Source organism: Dendropsophus ebraccatus, chromosome 10 (assembly GCF_027789765.1).
Source record: "Dendropsophus ebraccatus isolate aDenEbr1 chromosome 10, aDenEbr1.pat, whole genome shotgun sequence".
Classification (NCBI taxonomy): domain Eukaryota; kingdom Metazoa; phylum Chordata; class Amphibia; order Anura; family Hylidae; genus Dendropsophus; species Dendropsophus ebraccatus.
In genome coordinates, this window is record NC_091463.1 from 93,225,489 (window position 1) to 93,248,549 (window position 23,061).

Sequence of the window (23,061 nt, forward strand, 5' to 3'; positions counted from 1 at the left end):
GAACATAGCCTCTGGGTGTAGGAGTCGCACAGAACAGATACGCTGGAGCAGTAACATTTATAATAGGAAGAACACCGCACAAATGCTGGGAAATCCACCAATACAGGCCAAACACTCATAGTAACCCTCCCCCATTGTATTTTCTGAGGAAATCATTGTATTATTAGAGTCGCCACAAAGTAACAGAAAAAGACAATAGTGAGATTGGTCTCAATGTTCTTTATTGATGATTATAAAACGATGAATAAGCAGGAAATCCTGTAAGACCAATGTACCTCAGGCCGCACAGTAGAAACCCTTCCATTCTAGCCCGGGGTTATCTCCTCATACACGGATCATTATTCTTCTTACATAAAACACCACAAACTCCTGGTGGCAGAAAATCCTGAAGCCGAGGTTTCAGCATTTAGATATTTATTAGTATCATGACTGGGAAACAATTCCTTGGTGTAATGTAATATATATAATCTTCTATAAGAGCCCAACAAGATGGCGGACAGTGTCACAATGTGCTCAGATGTCTTCATGGTGTCCAGACTGTTGAGCCAGAGTCACATAGATCAGTTCTTGATGCATCTTTAGTAGCGGCCACAAAAAGAGACGGATGAGATTGTCTGTAACACTTTCCTTGTATTTAGAGAAGAGACCTGAGGTGTCCTGACAGCTTGTTGTGTCACATAATATCTTTAGCATTGGTAGCTATTAGGCCAAGTTCCCACACTGTATTTGGAAACTGCAACAACGGCCGTAGTGTTTACACACTGTATACACTATGGCCGTTGTTCACTGCGGCCGCAGAAAATAATTGAGAGGTCTATTTTCTACGGCCACAGTTCGGTGAACAGCAGCTGTAGAGCTCACAGTGTAAAGTATGGCTCCCAGCCATACTTTACACTGTGATCAATTGAAATGCGGGCGCACCTGACTGTGTCTGCATTCCAATCAAAATAAAATGATGTTCAACCGGCCGATACTACAGTATCAGCTGGGTGAACGTGTAAGACAGCGGCTATTTTTGACACGGCCATGTCATATAACGTCTGCTGCCTTACATAGTGTGAACATAGCTTTAGGATGTATTATATCTGCACATCTGTTACTATGTTCCTCTTAGTGACGGTAATAAAACTTTTACCATCCGGATAACACGGCCCCAAAATGTTTTCCTTATGTAAATGTGATATGAGGGATCAGTGTGGCGTGGACAATGGTGATCTGGATCTTCTGGGATCTCCGCAGCTTCATGAGGGGAGGGATGAAGAACGATTCCCAATAAGTCTATGTACAGCAGACATTACCCTGTGTAATATGTAAGAACGGAGACTTGTAGCTCAGACTGAATACAAGGTGTTACTGTGCGGGGTGAGGTCTCCTATACTCATATCATATCCCACAAAGAGATTTTAAAAAATCTGCAAAACTAAACAAAATTTAATAGATAAATAATAGATAATAGAGAAGCGACTGTAAATGTGAGAAGCGTGAATTATAGCGATATGTTATATAAACTTATCTTGTCCTAAGCATAAAGCAATTATGAATAACTATGGAAGATGTAACGTCTTATACCAAATCCTTATTGTAATCACAAAGAAAACGTAAAGAGAAATCAGCAATATGTGACAGTCTGATCCTACACTAGAAGAAACCTCCATATACACATCTATTACTGATGTTTAGTCATTTACTATCAGATCTTCCTAATTGATGACTTATTAGAGGGGATTGTCTAACTTGTGGAAGTTTTCCCAGGATTCGGCTGTTCTGCCCCGGGTCCAGCAGTGATCGGCCATTATTACCAGGGAAGCTGCGGGTGGTCACACATTTCCCCTGTAGCGACTCTTCTTCCCAGCAGCTCTCCTCTATGGGTCATATAGGGGGCTCTCATGTATGGGGCCTCCTCCTATCACATCCATGTACTCTAGTTGGACATATGGTCATAGCCGGTCCTATTCTATCACTATCATGTCACACATCCTCAGGACTATCACCGGGACCTGTGCACAGCTCAGTAGCTTAGTAGACTATCTATAAAGTTTGGTGTTGCAAAAACTTTCTTTTATGATGTGAGATTTATCTGTGGGTGATGGTGAGCCGCCATTTTTATTCCAGGACAAGGCTGAATGGTAATGACATTATTGTATATGGGTGCCTTCACACGTACCGGAGTTTGCAGCGAAGGCACTGTGGATCCATGTACTGTGAAGGTCTATGGGGGCTACATATCCACAGCGCAATATTGATTCCACTGGGGATATGTAAGCCGGCCCCTTTATGTAAGCCCCGGCATCCCGCAGCCCCGGCCCGGAGCATACATTCCCTGCTCAAAGCTGCAGTGAAGCTCTCGGCTCCCCTCGCTCCTCATCAGCCAATCAATGCTGCTGTGCACTGATTGGCTGATGGGGAGCTAGGGGAACCGGTAGCTTCACACAGCCGACCAGGTAATGTATGCTTCATGCCAAGGCAGCGGGCAGCAGGATGCTGGAGGTTAAAGGGGCCGGGTCACATACAGGCAGCGGAATAAAAATTCTCCTGCGTGCATGTGACCCATTCAGCTTCACACTACCAGGATCCTCAGCGGATTTCACTGCAAACTCATAGAATGAAATCTGCTGCGGATCCGGTACGTGTGAAGCTACCCTATGGAGGATTTCTTCTAAATTGCAATGAAATGAAAGAATGACAGATGGAAAGAGGAAGTTCTTTATATTCCAGAAGACTCCTGTCCAGTTCTGTAAAGACAAAAAGTACAAATTGTTCCCATCAGATCTCATTATACTGATCCAATAATGTATAGATGGTGAATAAGCTTCTATACCAGAGGGAAGTAACAATCATCTATGGATTTATCACTACATGAGTTTTATTACAACATCAATGTGAAAACCAGCATATTGTTTTAGGCCATGGCCACATCTGAGCAATGCTTCACAGTTCATACATAGACATTATTTATATCACTATATATCGCTTTACTTATTTTTGCTCTCGGTTATGTTAGTTGTTGCTGGAAACGGTCAATAAGCTTTTTGACAGACAAACCTCCAAGAGCAGAACTCGTATACTTCAGCGGAAAACATAATTGTCCAAACACCCAACATAGCAATATACATGGAGAGATTATTTCCTGCTATAAGAGATCGGCTGCGTGAGCGCTTCCCTATGTCAAGAGTAGACCAGGAAATGGTGAGCTACCCCCCCCCCCAAACTTCCTCATTAACCTCTATTTTTATTACTTATAAGTCACTCACCATTAGGCTGTGGCAGGATTACTAGACCAGTCAGATGATGATTCTGAAGCTGCGAAAACAGGAAATTATTTAAGACAAAATTCTACTTCTTAACAAAATGTTGCAGATGAAATAGAAAGAAAGTTTAGTAACTTTACTGTTTTTGTACTTTTTTTGTTATTTCTTGTTTTCTAGAGATGAACAAATTTTTTTAAAAGTTTGGTTCAGGAGGTTCACTGAATTTCGGCATGAAATTCTGGTTTGCCTTAATCGAACCGTTAACAAATCACACTAAAACAGCTAAACTATGACAGCTAAACTAGTGGGACAAGTGGGGCCTTTTTGCTGCGAAAACTGTTTAAAAAAGCGTGTTTTTATTTGCGGCACAAAAATGGGATTTTTAATGTCACATTGCTTTCAATGAAGCAGCTGTTTGGAGAGTTTCTACTTGTGCTTTTGCGGCAACCCAACTCTACAGAAAAACCTGCTATACACCGATAGAACGCTGTGTCAACATCCCTGTATAAATGAATTGGAAAACCATAATGAATAATCAAGATTAAAAAGTATATGTGTCTATAATTCAATAAACCGATAAAAAATATCCTCATTTATAATGTCTCAAAGAAATCATGGCTGCATGGATTTTATTTTCATGGTAACTGGAAAACAGTTCCCTATGTCTGGAATTTCTGGAAGCTGGCGACCCCGGTACACAGCTGCTTTCGATACTTGTTTAAAGTTCTGGTTTTTATAAGAATATGAGAACACAGCCTTAGGCCACTTCTCCACATTGCGGTCCCTGTATGTATCTGAATGCACATCCCCTTGCCTTTTCCAGTGGCCATGTGACGTGGCTAAGTGTTCTGGCAGCATCTCACGGCCATAGGAGAAAGGAAGAGGATGCGAAAGTGTGGTAAGCCACCGGGTGATGTTGTAGCGGTGGGACAGCCGGTCACTTGCTAGGTGGAAATGTGACACCACTTCTTGAGGTGGATGGCCGAGATACAGCCGGACCTTAAGGGTTTTGTCTTGTGATGCCAGTGCCTGGTGGGCACACAGGTGTGATGGCACGCCTGCTTGCAGAATGTAAGGCCAGTTGTACCCTTCTCCCCTGTGGTCGGTGTTCTGTCGGGTTGCTGCAGGGTCCCTTGGGATTATGTCACAGGTGGTCAAAGTGGTGTAATAACCCTCCTGAATAGTGGTAGGACCCGCCACCCGCAGATAGGGGAAATGTCCCAAGGTTGCGGTGTAAGTGCTGTGCAGGTGGTAGCCAGTAATCACAGACTTGGTAATAACGTTGACTTGGTTTACTACTCGTTAATGTGCAGCAGGAAATACAACAAATCTTCAGGTACACTTGATACAATTCCAATAAATACACGTACATAGAACCACCAGATCTGTGAAATAAGTGCTGAGCAGGATGTAGTAGAGTTGATAAGGTTGTGCTGAGATAGTAGATAGGAGAGTGCCGTGAGAGTCTCAACCTAATTAGTAATGTGCTCTGCCGGGATGTTGGAGTGCTTAGAAGAATACTTGTAGAAGAAGAAGAAACAACCTGTGCCTGCGTTTTGACCTTTCCTATATTCTTCACACCATCTTATGCCCACTAGCTTTGGCCGAACCGTACTGATGGGTGACACAGGCCCAGACACTGTTACCTGGGATGAGCGGAATGGTTAGGGTTTCCTAAGTACACCCACGCTGTGAGATGGAGTTTATCGACTTTTAGTAACTTTGCACCACCCGGATCAGTTCCTAGCTCTTTTGCGGATACTGTCCTGCACTTTACTGACTCCTATTCCTCGGTGTGGGTTGAGGTTATCTGTAGGTTAGTTCTCTCCTGAAGGGCTTAGCAGTGCATCATACAGCGTGTTTGGTGCTTCAAGAAAGAGTTGTGAGAGCTGACTGTTCTGTGTCCTGCCCATGCAGGGTACTGACCAGGGGCGTAGCTAGGATTCATGGGGCCCCATAGCAAAAAACCTTTATGGGGCCCCCCTACACACTATATGGGGCCCCCCTACACACTATAACATATATATATATATATATATATATATATATATATATATATATATATATATATACACTGTATATTCGGTGATGTGGCAAAAAAAATAAATCTCTTGTGGCCAGAGGCAGAATCCTGCATGCAGCTACAACAGTGACTGTCAGAGGACAAAGCCAATGTCTGCTTGTTCTGTCCATCCACTGTATTTACCTATAACAGCCTATTAGGAGCCTCATGGTTATATACAAAGGTGCAGGAGCAGACTACCTTTTGCTTAACCCTTTATTTACTGCAGTGTGGAAGTGACCCAGTGTTCTCTTACACAAAGGGTTAATACAGAAAACAATTAGCTCTCTCTCCTTCACTACTGCTGCACTGATAACCCCTGACCTCTGCAGGAGCTCAGAGAACAGAGGTCAGAGGTTATCAGGGTAGTGAGGCAGAGAGCTAATTGTTAACCCTTTTTTGTGTTGCAGCATGTAAGAGAACACTGGGTCACTTACACACTGCAGTACATAAGGGGTTAAGCAAAAGGACACAGGAGGCTCTTATCTTTTCTGGGCCCCCTCCCTCCACAGGCCCCATAGCAACCGCCTTCCCTGCCTCTATGGTAGCTACACCACTGGTACTGACTAAGAACTCACTTGTAGAGGGGACCTGGCAGAGGGCCAGGGCCCAGGTAGAACCACTGAGAAGAACTATCTGAGCTGCGTCCTTTCTCCTCCAAAGCTCAGCTAAGACTCCCCCTCACCCAAGGGACTAACTTCCTAACCAGCGTGTGTGCTGCGCTGTGGTTCGGTGGAAAAAGTGCAATAGAGAAACAGGATAGAAAAGAGAGAATTGGGCAGAAGAAAGGAGAAATCCTACTGGACAACAGAATCTGGTACATACACAAACAATAATTCTTTAGTATATTTCAGCCATGCAGCTTCTAGACCTTAGTTACACACTGTAGCGACACCTAGTGGTCATCTTTAGTAATACAACAGCTACAGTGAGATCACAGACAAGTACAGACTTTTACAAGGGGTGTAAAGAATAGCAACACCCACGGTGGCACACCACAAAAGGGGACGTGGATTCTAATGTATGTCTTTGTATGCTTGTGGAAACATAGCCTTAGGCAGCATCCCCAAATTGTGTTTTTGTATGATGTGGTAAACAACACAGCTAGTGATATATCTCATCACAGCCGTCTATGGGGAATACTCACTGCTGGTCGTCTTGTAGTCATATTTCCTTTCTGGGAAAAAAAAAAAAAAAAACAGAGATAGAATTAGGAGCAGAAACCTGAGGAATTGATTATCAATCCTTCTATAATAGAGGAGAGATTGTATACATACATAAGGAAGGCTGTCACTGGGTGTAATGGCCTCACAAACATTAGACATGTGTCGGCCAAACCGGCCTTTGTTGGCAGGAGCGGCTGACAGTCCAATGTGTATTAGATGATGGATTTCATTTTTACCCAAAGCCAGGTGTGTGGTTAAAAAAAAAAATCTACTTTTTGTATAAGTTGTAGATATAAAATGTCACTTATTGCTCCTATAGGAATTCTCCAGGTACTGTACTATATTATGCATGTACTGCTGTATATGGATTATGTGATTGTAATGTGGAAACACTTACTTTTATACAGGAAAAATCCTCCAACACCAGCACCAAGAAGAGTGATGACGACCAACACAGCAATGACCGCAAACATCACCACGGAAATCGGCTTTGTTGGTTCTGGTCAGAAAAAAAGGTAAATGTGATCTGCAGCTTATACAGAGAGCGTCATGGATCATATTCACATTAGAGTCTAAGGGAGAATTTACAAGTGGCCATTTTTTTGGTCAAAATAGTAGAAGATTGTTGTGTAAGCCCCTGTTATATGCAAAACTCGGCGCAAACTTTTTACGCAATGACCATCAATTTTTAGAAACTGGTCGGGGCTTAGTGTGAGGAGGCTGAGCCTCCATGTCCCAGCAAATATAATATCATTTATGCCAGAAAGTAAATTATAGCTGAAATCTACTCCATCACCATGCTGCCATAGATATCAGTCAGTGGCGACCCCTACGATGCTGTCAGTTTGGGTCATAAGATTTGTGGTCAGACCAGAACTTACAGCTTTAATCTGGATACAGAAAAGCAGCCATGATACATGTCTGATAGAAGCCCCAGAGGATGATGATTTATGGATGCTTTTTTTTTTTTTTTTTTTTTTTTTTAGAAAAGAATTTATTAACAAATCGCTTATACATACAAAGATCCACATAAAATTATTAGAGGCTTGTGATGCCCATCCCCTCCAAGGTTACTTAAATTAGGTGTAGCTTAATTCACTTGTTTCCATCAATATTGCATTTTACAGTATTTTACTATCCATGGGATGTATCTCCACCCAGCTCTAGACTGTGTACTTCTATCTTTTACCCCCTCTTCTATATTTGTCGTTCTTACACTAATAACCATCCTTCAATTGGATTGGAATAGAGTGCCCCAGTAGACACACGGCGTCGGCCCCACTGACCCATTCACGCCAGTCCCCAGACCAATACTCACGACCACCCAGAGTCAGTTCTCACCTGGAAAGGGAAATCTTTACCATTACGCCCTTACAATTACCAATAACATTATGTATAAAGTTTCAAAGAGACTGTGCAGATTTTTAGCATACTGAATCCATTGAGCGAGTCAGACCATTTACAGGCCTCCCTCCCTCTTGCAGATTCTTCCTCATTCACTCTAATGCTCTGGACCACATTTATTATGCAATCCAAGAACATTTTCCTGGGGTAGACTAGAAACTACAGCGTCCATATACCATATTTTTTCTGTCTCACCCCAGCATCCATCCATCCATTCAGGAGAAACAGTCGTCTTTTGTATTTCACACTTTCTCATGTTGAACCACTAATTACTTCTTATTCATCTATTAATCTCTCTTTTAGTTACCCTTCCAGGTGAGACCAGACCCCCAGGCCAACAAGCTCGCTCCAGGGGCTTGGATCAGGATCAGAGACCCCCCCGAGCTCTCTAGGGTCACTCCCAACCAATCCAAACCTGACTATTTCTAGACTCTAATGTTGTGATGGAAATCTCAATGCTCGGGGAGTACATCCCTAGGTAACAAATAACTGTTTAGATATATCAACCAAATTACAGTATTGGACCTCACTAACACCTCATATATAACACACTCTTTCTTTATACTCCTCAGAGAGCACAAGCCTCCAACCTACTCCTTTTCCCTTATCCCCTTCCCTCTCTGTCCAACCCCCCAACACAAAAAAACCCCAAAACAAAAAAAAAAAAACAAAAAAAAAAACGAAAGACAAAAACAAATATATCCTCACTACCTCACTTCTCCACCCACTCTCCACCTCCCCCCCCACACCTTTACAGCATCATCTCTTGCCATTTTGGCCATTTCGACCATACCTTACAAAACTTTTCAATATTATTGCTCTTTCGGGCCTTAAAGTATTCCATTATTATCATTCTTTGCATTTCTTTCTCCCACTCATTTATCACCGGAGGAGCTACTGAGATCCATTTTTTAAGTATACAGTTCTTAGCTGCTAACATTCCTTGGAGAGCTATCCTTTTTACTTCATTACAACTTTGTAGATCATTCCATGCACCCAAAATACATATTCTTGGATCTTTCTCTATCTCGATGTTTAATCTATTTTCCAATCTAGACACAACATCTGCCCAATACCTATGTAATTTTGGGCACCTCCATAATAAATGAATTAAATCCCCTCCTTCTTGATTACATCTTACACATCTATCATTATCCCTTAATTTCATTAAGTATAACCTACGTGGTGTATAGTGAACTCTGTAAGTGATAAAGAGTTGTGTCACCTTGTGATTAAGTCTAGAACTAGAACACCCCTTATCTATGTCAGAGAAGATTTTTTCCCAATCAATTTCTTCATCTTCTATATCTCTCCTCCATTTTTCTCTGAAGCGGTTCTTCACCTCTACCTGTGAGTGTTCTTTAATTCTAGTATATAGTTTCCCTATTAACCCTCTTCTCATCATTCTCACCCTATCAAGTATTACTTGGTGTTCCTGTGTTTTAAATATGTTTTTATTTTGTGTTTTTCTTACCGCATGCTTAACCTGTGCATACCTATAATAATCTGTATCTTTCACTCCAAATTCCTTTCTCAGTGCTTCAAGTGACTTTATATTACCTTGTACATCAAATAAGTGTTCTACTTTAATAATGCCCTTTCGTACCCAAAAAACAAAATCTGTGGAAGATGCATATTATTCCAAAGGGGGGTATATTCATTACTAGTTCTACATCCCATTTTTGTTTTAATAGTCTGCCACACTTTGTGCGCCAGAAAATTAAGGGGGTTCTTATTATCCCTTGCTGTTCCCGCCTCTAAAATGGTAGGAAGATCCTGGTGCCACTTAGTTTTTTTAGATTCCCAATATCCTGTGAAATCAAAGCTTTCTCCTTTAACTATATAGACCATCTGGGAGGCTAAAAAATAGAGCTCAAAATCAGGAAGATTCATACCTCCCTTATCTTTTGGAAGGCACCATGTATCATAAGAAATTCGTATAGACTTATCACGCCATATTATTTTGTTACATATTTCTTTTATCTGGGACCAACAGTCCCTACCCAACCACACTGGGCTATTAGCCAAGATATATAGCATCTGTGGCAGAATAATCATTTTTATGAGCCCCAATCTAGCGGCGACACTCAGGGGGAGACCTCTCCATACCTTCAGTTTATTCCGAAATTTTTCTATCAATGGGATAAAATTTAATTTAAGATACTGGTCTAGTTGTGCCGAAATCTCAATCCCCAGATATTTGAACGTATTCTTTACCGTAAACATTGGTGCAATCTCATGCCTAATTTTATCTGACTCATCCAAAAACATTATTGATGATTTTGACCAATTTATTCCGAATCCACTAAACTTCCCGAAAAATTCAATTACTTCTTTAACCCTTAGCACTGAATTATGTACATCTGACAAAAATAGCAGAACGTCATCAGCGAAAAGTGATATTTTTTCAATTTTGTCTTTATACTTAAACCCCTGTATGTTTACATCTCGCCTAATAATCTCTGCTAATGGTTCTACTGCTATTGCAAACAGTATGGGGGAGAGGGGGCAACCCTGTCGAGTCCCTCTTGATAACTCAAAAGAGTCTGATACTTGGCCATTAACCAAAATCCGTGCTCTTGGCTGTTTGTACAACAACTGTAACCATCCTATAAAGCCCTCCCCAAATCCCATCTTTCTAAGGACCGCCCACAGATAGGGCCATTCCACGCTATCAAACGCCTTAACGGCATCCAACGCCAAAATGGCCCTACCTGTGGTATCCCCCCCACTTTCAAAAATATTGCTGTAGGCTCTCCGAATATTGTAATACACTCCTCTTCCCTGCATAAATCCAGATTGATCACTGTGAATTAGCCCATTCACCACCAATGACAGCCTATTCGCCAGCGCTTTAGCTATTATTTTTACATCATTGTTAATCAACGAAATAGGGCGGTACGACCCCGGGCTAGTGAGATCTTTTCCCTCCTTGGGGATTACTATAATAGTTGCTTCTCTCATTGAATCTGGAATTACCCCTGTTTCGTTTGAAAAATTCCATACTTTTAGTAGTTCATCCAGTATCTTAGTTTGCGTGTTCTTATAGATCTCTATAGGGAGTCCATCTGAGCCCGGGGCCCTACCACCCCCCATCCCCTCTGCTGCTCTCCTTAACTCATCCACCGATAAGGGGGCCTCTAAAAATTCTTTCTGTTCTTCTGATAATTGAACTAAAGGAATATCTGCCAAATATGATAACAACTCCCTTTCTGAATATTTAACTTTTGACGTATATAGTTCCTCATAGTATTGAACAAATAGTTCTTTGAGTTTCTTTGTGGATGCAACTAGTCCCTCATCTCCTCTTAAGGCTATAATACTACCCCTGTTCTGATTAACTTGGATTATCCTAGCTAAATATCGTCCCGGACCATCCCCCTCTACGCCCCCCCTGGCTGACTCAAATAATTTCTTAGCTTCAGTTTTCCCCAAGGAGATCCTTTCCAATTTGTCTTTTTCCTGAATCCACTCATCCCAATTTTCCATACTCGGGTTATTTATATACGTTAACTGCTTATCAACTAGATCTCTATATATCTGTTCCTCCTTCTTCCTTTTTTTCCTTTTAAAAGCTACTATCTTACTAAAGAGGGTCCCTCTGAGTGTCGCCTTCCATGCTTCCCATACTGTCACTGGGCTGGCGGAGTCTGAGTTAATCATAAAGAAATCTTCTACTTCCTTTCCTAAGTCCACCTCAATAAATTTCAACCAATTAGGGTTGATCCTTATAGTCCTGTTTATCTGCTCTTATTCAACCTTTATGTGGACTATCAAGGGTACATGATCAGAAAAGCATCCTACACCCAATTCCATTTTATCCACTACCTCCAAGAATTTACCATTGCCAAGTGCCAGGTCAATTCTGGAAAGGGTCTTGTGTGTTTTATTTGTGCATGTATACCCTGGAGTATCTGGAAATTATTTAAGACAAAATTCTACTTCTTAACAAAATGTTGCAGATGAAATAGAAAGAAAGTTTAGTAACTTTACTGTTTTTGTACTTTTTTTGTTATTTCTTGTTTTCTAGAGATGAACAAATTTTTTTAAAAGTTTGGTTCAGGAGGTTCACTGAATTTCGGCATGAAATTCTGGTTTGCCTTAATCGAACCGTTAACAAATCACACTAAAACAGCTAAACTATGACAGCTAAACTAGTGGGACAAGTGGGGCCTTTTTGCTGCGAAAACTGTTTAAAAAAGCGTGTTTTTATTTGCGGCACAAAAATGGGATTTTTAATGTCACATTGCTTTCAATGAAGCAGCTGTTTGGAGAGTTTCTGCTTGTGCTTTTGCGGCAACCCCCCTCTACAGAAAAACCTGCTATACACCGATAGAACGCTGTGTCAACATCCCTGTATAAATGAATTGGAAAACCATAATGAATAATCAAGATTAAAAAGTATATGTGTCTATAATTCAATAAACTGATAAAAAATATCCTCATTTATAATGTCTCAAAGAAATCATGGCTGCATGGATTTTATTTTCATGGTAACTGGAAAACAGTTCCCTATGTCTGGAATTTCTGGAAGCTGGCGACCCCGGTACACAGCTGCTTTCGATACTTGTTTAAAGTTCTGGTTTTTATAAGAATATGAGAACACAGCCTTAGGCCACTTCTCCACATTGCGGTCCCTGTATGTATCTGAATGCACATCCCCTTGCCTTTTCCAGTGGCCATGTGACGTGGCTAAGTGTTCTGGCAGCATCTCACGGCCATAGGAGAAAGAAAGAGGATGCGAAAGTGTGGTAAGCCACCGGGTGATGTTGTAGCGGTGGGACAGCCGGTTACTTGCTAGGTGGAAGTGTGACACCATTTTCTGAGGTGGATGGCCAAGATACAGCCAGACCTTAAGGGTTTTGTCTTGTGATGCCAGTGCCTGGTGGGCACACAGGTGGGATGGCACGCCTGCTTGCAGAATGTAAGGCCAGTTGTACCCTTCTCCCCTGTGGTCGGTGTTCTGTCGGGTTGCTGCAGGGTCCCTTGGGATTATGTCACAGGTGGTCAAAGTGGTGTAATAACCCTCCCGTATAGTGGTAGGACCCGCCACCCGCAGATAGGGGAAATGTCCCAAGGTTGCGGTGTAAGTGCTGTGCAGGTGGTAGCCAGTAATCACAGACTTGGTAATAACGTTGACTTGGTTTACTACTCGTTAATGTGCAGCAGGAAATACAACAAATCTTCAGGTACACTTGATACAATTCCAATAAATACACGAACATAGAACCACCAGATCTGTGAAATAAGTGCTGAGCAGGATGTAGTAGAGTTGATAAGGTTGTGCTGAGGTAGTAGAGAGGAGAGTGCCGTGAGAGTCTCAACCTAATTAGTAATGTGCTCTGCCGGGAGGTTGGAGTGCTTAGAAGAATACTTGTAGAAGAAGAAGAAACAACCTGTGCCTGCGTTTTGACCTTTCCTATATTCTTCACACCATCTTATGCCCACTAGCTTTGGCCGAACCGTACTGATGGGTGACACAGGCCCAGACACTGTTACCTGGGATGAGCGGAATGGTTAGGGTTTCCTAAGTACACCCACGCTGTGAGATGGAGTTTATCGACTTTTAGTAACTTTGCACCACCCGGATCAGTTCCTAGCTCTTTTGCGGATACTGTCCTGCACTTTACTGACTCCTATTCCTCGGTGTGGGTTGAGGTTATCTGTAGGTTAGTTCTCTCCTGAAGGGCTTAGCAGCGCATCATACAGCGTGTTTGGTGCTTCAAGAAAGAGTTGTGAGAGCTGACTGTTCTGTGTCCTGCCCATGCAGGGTACTGACCAGGGGCGTAGCTAGGATTCATGGGGCCCCATAGCAAAAAACCTTTATGGGGCCCCCCTACACACTATATGGGGCCCCCCTACACACTATAACATATATATATATATATATATATATATATATATATATATATATATATATACACACTGTATATTCGGTGATGTGGCAAAAAAAATAAATCTCTTCTAAATCCTGCACGCAGCTACAACAGTGACTGTCAGAGGACAAAGCCAATGTCTGCTTGTTCTGTCCATCCACTGTATTTACCTATAACAGCCTATTAGGAGCCTCATGGTTATATACAAAGGTGCAGGAGCAGACTACCTTTTGCTTAACCCTTTATTTACTGCAGTGTGGAAGTGACCCAGTGTTCTCTTACACAAAGGGTTAATACAGAAAACAATTAGCTCTCTCTCCTTCACTACTGCTGCACTGATAACCCCTGACCTCTGCAGGAGCCCAGAGAACAGAGGTCAGAGGTTATCAGGGTAGTGAGGCAGAGAGCTAATTGTTAACCCTTTTTTGTGTTGCAGCATGTAAGAGAACACTGGGTCACTTACACACTGCAGTACATAAGGGGTGAAGCAAAAGGACACAGGAGGCTCTTATCTTTTCTGGGCCCCCTCCCTCCACAGGCCCCATAGCAACCGCCTTCCCTGCCTCTATGGTAGCTACACCACTGGTACTGACTAAGAACTCACTTGTAGAGGGGACCTGGCAGAGGGCCAGGGCCCAGGTAGAACCACTGAGAAGAACTATCTGAGCTGCGTCCTTTCTCCTCCAAAGCTCAGCTAAGACTCCTCCTTCACCCAAGTGACTAACTTCCTAACCAGCGTGTGTGCTGCGCTGTGGTTCGGTGGAAAAAGTGCAATAGAGAAACAGGATAGAAAAGAGAGAATTGGGCAGAAGAAAGGAGAAATCCTACTGGACAACAGAATCTGGTACATACACAAACAATAATTCTTTAGTATATTTCAGCCATGCAGCTTCTAGACCTTAGTTACACACTGTAGCGACACCTAGTGGTCATCTTTAGTAATACAACAGCTACAGTGAGATCACAGACAAGTACAGACTTTTACAAGGGGTGTAAAGAATAGCAACACCCACGGTGGCACACCACAAAAGGGGACGTGGATTCTAATGTATGTCTTTGTATGCTTGTGGAAACATAGCCTTAGGCAGCATCCCCAAATTGTGTTTTTGTATGATGTGGTAAACAACACAGCTAGTGATATATCTCATCACAGCCGTCTATGGGGAATACTCACTGCTGGTCGCCTTGTAGTCATATTTCCTTTCTGGGAAAAAAAAAAAAAAAACAGAGATAGAATTAGGAGCAGAAACCTGAGGAATTGATTATCAATCCTTCTATAATAGAGGAGAGATTGTATACATACATAAGGAAGGCTGTCGCTGGGTGTAATGGCCTCACAAACATTAGACATGTGTCGGCCAAACCGGCCTTTGTTGGCAGGAGCGGCTGACAGTCCAATGTGTATTAGATGATGGATTTCATTTTTACCCAAAGCCAGGTGTGTGGTTAAAAAAAAAAATCTACTTTTTGTATAAGTTGTAGATATAAAATGTCACTTATTGCTCCTATAGGAATTCTCCAGGTACTGTACTATATTATGCATGTACTGCTGTATATGGATTATGTGATTGTAATGTGGAAACACTTACTTTTATACAGGAAAAATCCTCCAACACCAGCACCAAGAAGAGTGATGACGACCAACACAGCAATGACCGCAAGCATCACCACGGAAATCGGCTTTGTTGGTTCTGGTCAGAAAAAAAGGTAAATGTGATCTGCAGCTTATACAGAGAGCGTCATGGATCATATTCACATTAGAGTCTAAGGGAGAATTTACAAGTGGCCATTTTTTTGGTCAAAATAGTAGAAGATTGTTGTGTAAGCCCCTGTTATATGCAAAACTCGGCGCAAACTTTTTACGCAATGACCATCAATTTTTAGAAACTGGTCGGGGCTTAGTGTGAGGAGGCTGAGCCTCCATGTCCCAGCAAATATAATATCATTTATGCCAGAAAGTAAATTATAGCTGAAATCTACTCCATCACCATGCTGCCATAGATATCAGTCAGTGGCGACCCCTACGATGCTGTCAGTTTGGGTCATAAGATTTGTGGTCAGACCAGAACTTACAGCTTTAATCTGGATACAGAAAAGCAGCCATGATACATGTCTGATAGAAGCCCCAGAGGATGATGATTTATGGATGCTACAAAGTTATTATGAGGACTGCACTTACTGAGATCTGTGGGAAAAAAACAAACCCTTTATTGAAGATCCATTGAGATCCCAATAGACATGTAGAAGGGGAGATTGCGGGCACATTTGGGTATATATATGGGTGTTTATATATTTGGGTGTTTATATATTACATTTGGGTGTGCCCGCATTCATACCCGGAGCCGCACTTTACATTGTCTGCACTGTTAGTTTTGTGCGGCCGCTATTCAGTGAATAGCAGCCGCACAAAACTGACATGTCAGTTTTTTGTGCCGCCGCATGGAATCCCGGACGAAGTGTATACACTCCGGCCGGGATTCCATAGACTTCAATGCAATGTATTTATTCAATTAATAATGGCCAGTGTTGCAATCTGCAACAACTGTTATTAATTGAATAAATATGAGTGTGAACTTAATAATAGATGCAAATCTATGTTCACACAACAGTTTTTCCTGAGCTTTTAAAATGATGTCCTTCATTTTGAGGTTCAAATGATGGACGTCATTTTGCTGTTTGGCCGCCCATTAGTGCAATGACGGCTGTCGGTACGTTATTCTAGTTCAGGTGGACTGATTGGCTTTTAGGTCTTTAATTGAATTTAATAGTAAAAATGGTGAAAACAGAAAAACTGTGTGAGCAACTAAAAAATAACATCCAGTTTGCAAAAGATGTCCGAAAATAATTGAAATGATCATTATTAAGTCCACGCCGACGATATCCGTCATGTTATACACTGTGTGCATTGGACGTCTGTCATCTCATTGCACTTCAATGCATTGCAGTCTGTTAAATCGCTGTAATAACAGATATCTTTTTCTATTCCCAAGGGTAGGGAATAGGGAGGTAAATAAAAAACAAAAAAACATATTCACCTCTCCACCCAGTCCTGATCAAGCGCTAAGCCACTGTCCCTGGTGGTGACATCCCATACACTCTGCAGGGGACGATGCAGCCAATCACAGGCATCAGCAGTCACATGTACTTCCTCCTCCAAGTGACTGAGGCCAGTGATTGGCTGGAGCAGTCCAGTGCGGGGTGTATGGGATGTAACTGGGCTGGGGGCAGTGGGTGGTGCAGAACTAGATTGAAACCATAGAGAAGGGTGTATTTTTTTATATTTACCCTCCCATCCCCTGCCCAAATCCCTTTAAATCATTTACATACCTGTTCAGTAGCTTCACATCAATGAGATGCTGGTGATCAGACAATACACTATACAACTACATGTCACAATAGTGATCACTAGTCATGACATCTCCCATAGTCTCTCCCAATATGGATGCTGCTCACCCCATCTGACAAGGAGCGGCTCCCCCAGTATGGATACAACTCCCCCCATCTGACAAGGAGCGGCTCCCCCAGTATGGATACAACTCACCCCATCTGACAAGAACCAGCTCCCCCAGTATGGATACAACTCACCCCATCTGACAAGGAGCGGCTCCCCCAGTATGGATACAACTCACCCCATCTGAAAAGGAGCGGCTCCTCCAGTATGGATACAACTCACCCCTACTGACAAGGAGCGGCTCCCCCAGTATGGATGCAAGTCACCCCATCTGACAAGGAGCGGCTCCCCCAATATGGATGCAGCTCACCCCATCTGACAAGGAGCGGCTCCCCCAGTATGGATACAACTCCCCCCATCTGACAAGGAGCGGCTCCCCCAGTATGGATACAACTCACCCCATCTGAAAAGGAGCAGCTCCCCCAGTATGGATACAACTCACCCCATCTGACAAGGAGCGGCTCCTCCAGTATGGATACAACTCACCCCATCTGACAAGGAGCGGCTCCCCCAGTATGGATACAACTCACCTCATCTGACAAGGAGCGGCTCCCCCAGTATGGATACCACTCACCCCATCTGACAAGGAGCGGCTCCCCCAGTATGGATACAACTCACCCCATCTGACAAGGAGCGGCTCCCCCAGTATGGATACAACTCACCCCATCTGAAAAGGAGCAGCTCCCCCAGTATGGATACAACTCACCCCATCTGACAAGGAGCGGCTCCTCCAGTATGGATACAACTCACCCCATCTGACAAGGAGCGGCTCCCCCAGTATGGATACAACTCACCTCATCTGACAAGGAGCGGCTCCCCCAGTATGGATACAACTCACCCCATCTGACAAGGAGCGGCTCCCCCAGTATGGATACCACTCACCCCATCTGACAAGGAGCGGCTCCCCCAGTATGGATACAACTCACCCCATCTGACAAGGAGCGGCTCCCCCAGTATGGATACAACTCACCCCATCTGACAAGGAGCGGCTCCTCCAGGCTGCTGTGATCCACATAACAGGAGTAGCTGTCGCCCTCTTTGGGGATCACTTCCGCGCTGACCCTGATCTGATAGGTGCCGTCAGGATTGGGGAGGGTCTGTGTGGTCTGATATGCGGGAAGGTCGTCCTCCTCGTTCTTCATCCACTTCACGTCCACTGGTTTGGGATGGAATCCGTACGCCTGGCAGTGAAGCGTCAGAATCCCATCTCTTTCCTGACCGGATACTTTCACCTGTGGCCGAACTGAGAGGGAAAAAAAAAAGAATATAAATGTCCTCCCTGTAGCCCTGAGGTGATGTCTCCTCCTATCTGGTGGTCTGTCCCATCAGCAGAGACCCCTGTACTCTGTATTACACTCAGGAGACCCCTGTACTCTGTATAACACTCAGGAGACCCCTGTACTCTGTATAACACTCAGGAGACCCCTGTACTCTGTATAACACTCAGGAGACCCCTGTACTCTGTATAACACTCAGGAGACCCCTGTACTCTGTATAACACTCAGGAGACCCCCGTACTCTGTATAACACTCAGGAGACCCCTGTACTCTGTATAACACTCAGGAGACCCCCGTACTCTGTATAACACTCAGGAGACCCCTGTACTCTGGATGGTTATCATATGTCCAGAGTATTGTACAATGTGCTGCTGCCTACTGATCCCACAACCCTGCAACCATACATGCATATGGGGCCTACATTTATTATTCAGTTTATGGCAGATAAAGCAGAAATAACAAAGTGCGCTACGCCAAATAATCCCCCAACAGCACCAAAGATCTATCAACAGCCTGCACAATAGACTGTCCCCTAGTCTGAGCAAATCATATTATTTAAAATACACATATTTTATTCAAGGAATTAATTGGTAAAAACCATTAAAAATAAGAATCCTTACGGAAAGAAAAATAAGGTGTGAGATACTGTGTCTGGTGCGTACTTTATCGGTTTACGCCAAATTGCCAAAACATAAAGCCCTACCGTATTGTGAACCTCACTGAAGTCATCATCCTCTCACGTACAGTATCTAGTCAGAGACATTTTGGCATGACAAGTTGGGTTTTCTACCATTTGTACCATTTTGACCTACATATACTCTAGCAAATGTAAATGTAAAAGTACTAACAAAAACTACCCAACTTTGTAATTCATTTCTGACTTATTGGCCGATAATCGTTTTGTAACTAAGACAATGAGCAGTTAACAATGTGAGGGAAAAGGCAGCATATCGGGAGAAGGAGGTGTTTTCTAAATAAATGTATTTGCATAAATATTTTAATTGGGGGGGTGGGATGTAGACAGAAGTTGGCCGAAAATTACTTACGCCGGCGGACAGATAAAGGTGATAGTGGCGCTACGGAGGCATGGGGATGGGTAAGTATTCATTCTTTATTAGGTTCATGCACCCTCCTGCCTACAGCCTATTTTTATTATCATAGAAATTCCTCTTTAACCCCTTAAGGACGGGGCCCATTTTCGCGTTTTCGTTTTTTCCTCCTTGTGTTTAAAAGGCCATAGCACTTGCATTTTTCCACCTAGAAACACATATGAGCCCTTATTTTTTGCGTCACTAATTGTACTTTGCAATGACAGGCTGAATTTTTGCATTTGGTACACTACGAAACCAGAAAAAAATTCAAAGTGTGGTGAAATTGAAAAAAAAAAACGCATTTCTTTTATTTGGGGGAACTGTTTTTACGCCATTCGCCCTGGGGTAAAACTGACTTGTTATGCATGTTCCACAAGTCGTTACGATTAAAACGATATATAACATGTATAACTTATATTGTATCTGATGGCCTATAAAAAATGTAAACCATTGTTAACAAATATATGTTCCTTAAAATCGCTCCATTCCCAGGCTTATAACGCTTTTATTCTTGGGTCTATGGGGCTGTGTCAGGTGTCATTTGTCTGCGCCATGATGTGTTCTTTCTATCGGTACCTTGATTGCGCATATACGACTTTTTGATCGCTTTTTATTACATTTTTTCTGGATTTGATGCGACCAAAAATGCGCAATTTTGCACTTTGGGATTTTTTTGCGCTGACGCCGTTTACCGTGCGAAATCAGGAATGTGATTAATAGTTCGGGCGATTACGCACGCGGCGATACCAAACTTTTATTTAAAACCTGGGAAAAGGGGGGTGATTCAGACTTTTATTAGGGGAGGGGGCTTTTTACTATTAACAACACTTTTTTTTTTTTTTTTTTTTTTACACATATACTAGAAGCCCCCCTAGGGGACTTCTAGTATATATACTTTGATCTCTCATTGAGATCTCTGCAGCATAGATATGATCAGACCGTACCCGCTAATAGCGGCGGTCCCGGACTACACGCGGCACATGGGACCGCGGCGACCCCGCTTTGAAGTGCAAATGAGGACATATGACTGGTACGTCATATGTCCTTAAGAGGTTAAAGGTGAAGTCCGGCGAAAATTTTTATTAAATTATTGTACTGCCCCCCCCCCCCAAAAGTCATACAAATCACCAATATACACTTATTACAGAAAAATACTTATGAAGTGTTTATTTCCCTGCACTTACTACTGCATCAAGGCTTCCTGGATAACATGGTGTTGTCACTTCCTGGATAACATGGTGGTGTCACTTCCTGGATAACACGGTGATGTCACTTCCTGGATAACATGGTGATGTCCCTTCCTGGATAACATGGTGATGTCACTTCCTGGATAACATGGTGATGTCACTTCCTGGATAACATGGTGTTGTCACTTCCTGGATAACATGGTGATGTCACTTCCTGGATAACATGGTGATGTCACTTCCTGGATAACATGGTGTTGTCACTTCCTGGATAACATGGTGGTGTCACTTCCTGGATAACATGGTGTTGTCACTTCCTGGATAACATGGTGATGTCATGACCCGACTCCCAGAGCTGTGCGGGCTGTGGCTGCTGGAGAGGATGATGGCAGGGGGATGCTCAGTGTCCCTCCAGTGCTCTGTGTCCCTCAGTGTCCCCCTGCCATCATCCTCTCCAGCAGCCACAGCCAGCACAGCTCTGGGAGTCGGTTCATGACATCACCATGTTATCCAGGAAGTGACAACACCATGTTATCCAGGAAGTGACACCACCATGTTATCCAGGAAGTGACAACACCATGTTATCCAGGAAGTGACATCACCATTTTATCCAAGAAGTGACATAGTAAGTACAGGGAAAAAGCACTTTATGTGCATTTCCTGTAATAAGTGTATATTGGTGATTTGTATAACATTTGGGGGGCAAAACAATACTTTAATAAAAATTTTCGCCTGACTTCTCCTTTAAGTAATGGAAGGCTTCAGTTTAATTTTATTCTGGAGTACCCCTTTAATGGCACAGTTCTGAGCTGATTCCAAAGTCTCAACAAAACACAGCAATCACACTCGCCTGAGAGTTAGACTTCGACGCAAAAAGGGGCCACCCTGGTATTTCCCTATTTATGTTCCAATACTCGCAACTGAGTGGGACTTAAGGGGCTACGTATCACGGTGGTTTGGTGATCTCCCCACTGGGAGGCACCCCCATAGCAATAGGCTATCCTCCCCTGGAGGGATATCTGGCTATTCCCGTGTTTTGAGACTCGTAACTGAGACTCCACTGACCCTTCTTTTGCTTATGGTCAAAGTCTCACCATTATTTCTGCATAGAATAAAGTCCAATTCCAACCAGACTTGATGTCTCTCCAGAACGATAACTGTCACAACAACCTCCTCCATCTCTCCTATAGAAATCTCCGAATATAAATTTTTTTATAAATGAGTTACTTGGGTCGATGACGGGGAAGGATGGTCTGACATTACCTCTCCTTTCCAGGTCTTCTCTCCCATACTCAACGTATTCCATCAGAGCTTGGATACAGTCATTCATTAGATAGTGTGTGCTTCTCTTCCCTGCATGCACATCTGGACTATTGATTTTCTGTGTGGTGATCTGAGCCTCGGCCATGGTGGGGATATATGTCCCTGTCTGTGTGTCCAGGGATAAGAACTCTCTCCCATCATATCCGTGCTGCTCATATCCCCTGATGCTGCCGTCATCTCTCAGCTCACAGCCGTACATCACCTGGTAGGAATGGAAACCTGCAGAGAGCACAGGAAGGTGTTACCTTATGAATTACATAGTAATTGTATATATAGAATACCAAAGCGTATGAGTACTAGCTGGCGGTGACAATCACTGGTTATTAGACATAAATGAACATATTTAGCAAAATTTAACTAGACACTTAAAGGAGTACTCCGGTTTCATAAATTTGTATTTAAATAAAACTATCACCCCAAGACATATAACTTTCTAATAGTGTTGTCACTAATAGTACTGGCTTCAGCAGGCTTTTGCATAATTTACCCCTGACAGGAAATGGAAAATAGAAGAACTACACAATGTGTATTGTCTTCAGCTCCCCGACTCCTCCCTCTCTCCATAGACAACACATCATCCTCTGATGTCACAGGAGGCTCTATATCTGACCAGCCTTTCCAGCCAGCACCACTATATCCCTGACCTAATTCTAAGGACCCATCTATGCTCTGCGCCAGGTCTGGCCTATTCATGTTGTTTTACCTCAGCCACACCTCCTTATGTAAGATACATTCTGTGTCCTATATACCATAAGCAGCCTCTGTAATGTCCCTTGGCACCTGAGTAAAATCACACAGGTGGAGGATGTAGTATGGTGTTTTCCCCACTAGGTGACACTACTGTCTTTGTCTGATTTACTGCACAGCTGAAGGAGCAACAGGGTTAACAATGTTTTGTAGCATGTAACGTCTTCTAACCACTTACAAGGTGCAGGTGCTTTCCTTCTATCCCATTTTTTCTCTCTCCTTACACACACAC

General features: G+C 42.9%; 1 protein-coding gene across 4 annotated transcripts in view; it reads right to left on the minus strand.

The window, feature by feature from the left end:
• Positions 1–23,061, minus strand: part of LOC138766669 (class I histocompatibility antigen, F10 alpha chain-like) — an 84,780-nt gene that overhangs the window by 41,199 nt on the left and 20,520 nt on the right. Inside the window, exons 3-8 of one of the 4 annotated variants that reach the window (XM_069944285.1) lie at positions 22,023–22,301; positions 18,178–18,450; positions 6,874–6,975; positions 6,458–6,487; positions 3,252–3,300; positions 200–2,732 (exon numbers count right to left, since the gene is read on the minus strand). The exons of 1 other annotated variant lie outside the window; for it this stretch is intronic. In XM_069944285.1, coding sequence (XP_069800386.1) covers positions 3,254–3,300; positions 6,458–6,487; positions 6,874–6,975; positions 18,178–18,450; positions 22,023–22,301 — 731 coding nt within the window. In that variant the 3' untranslated portion in view covers positions 200–2,732; positions 3,252–3,253. Of the gene's footprint in view, positions 1–199; positions 2,733–3,251; positions 3,301–6,457; positions 6,488–6,873; positions 6,976–14,881; positions 14,961–15,345; positions 15,448–18,177; positions 18,451–22,022; positions 22,302–23,061 lie in introns of those variants that run through there. 2 more of the 4 variants (XM_069944288.1, XM_069944286.1) reach the window with 2 other exon arrangements.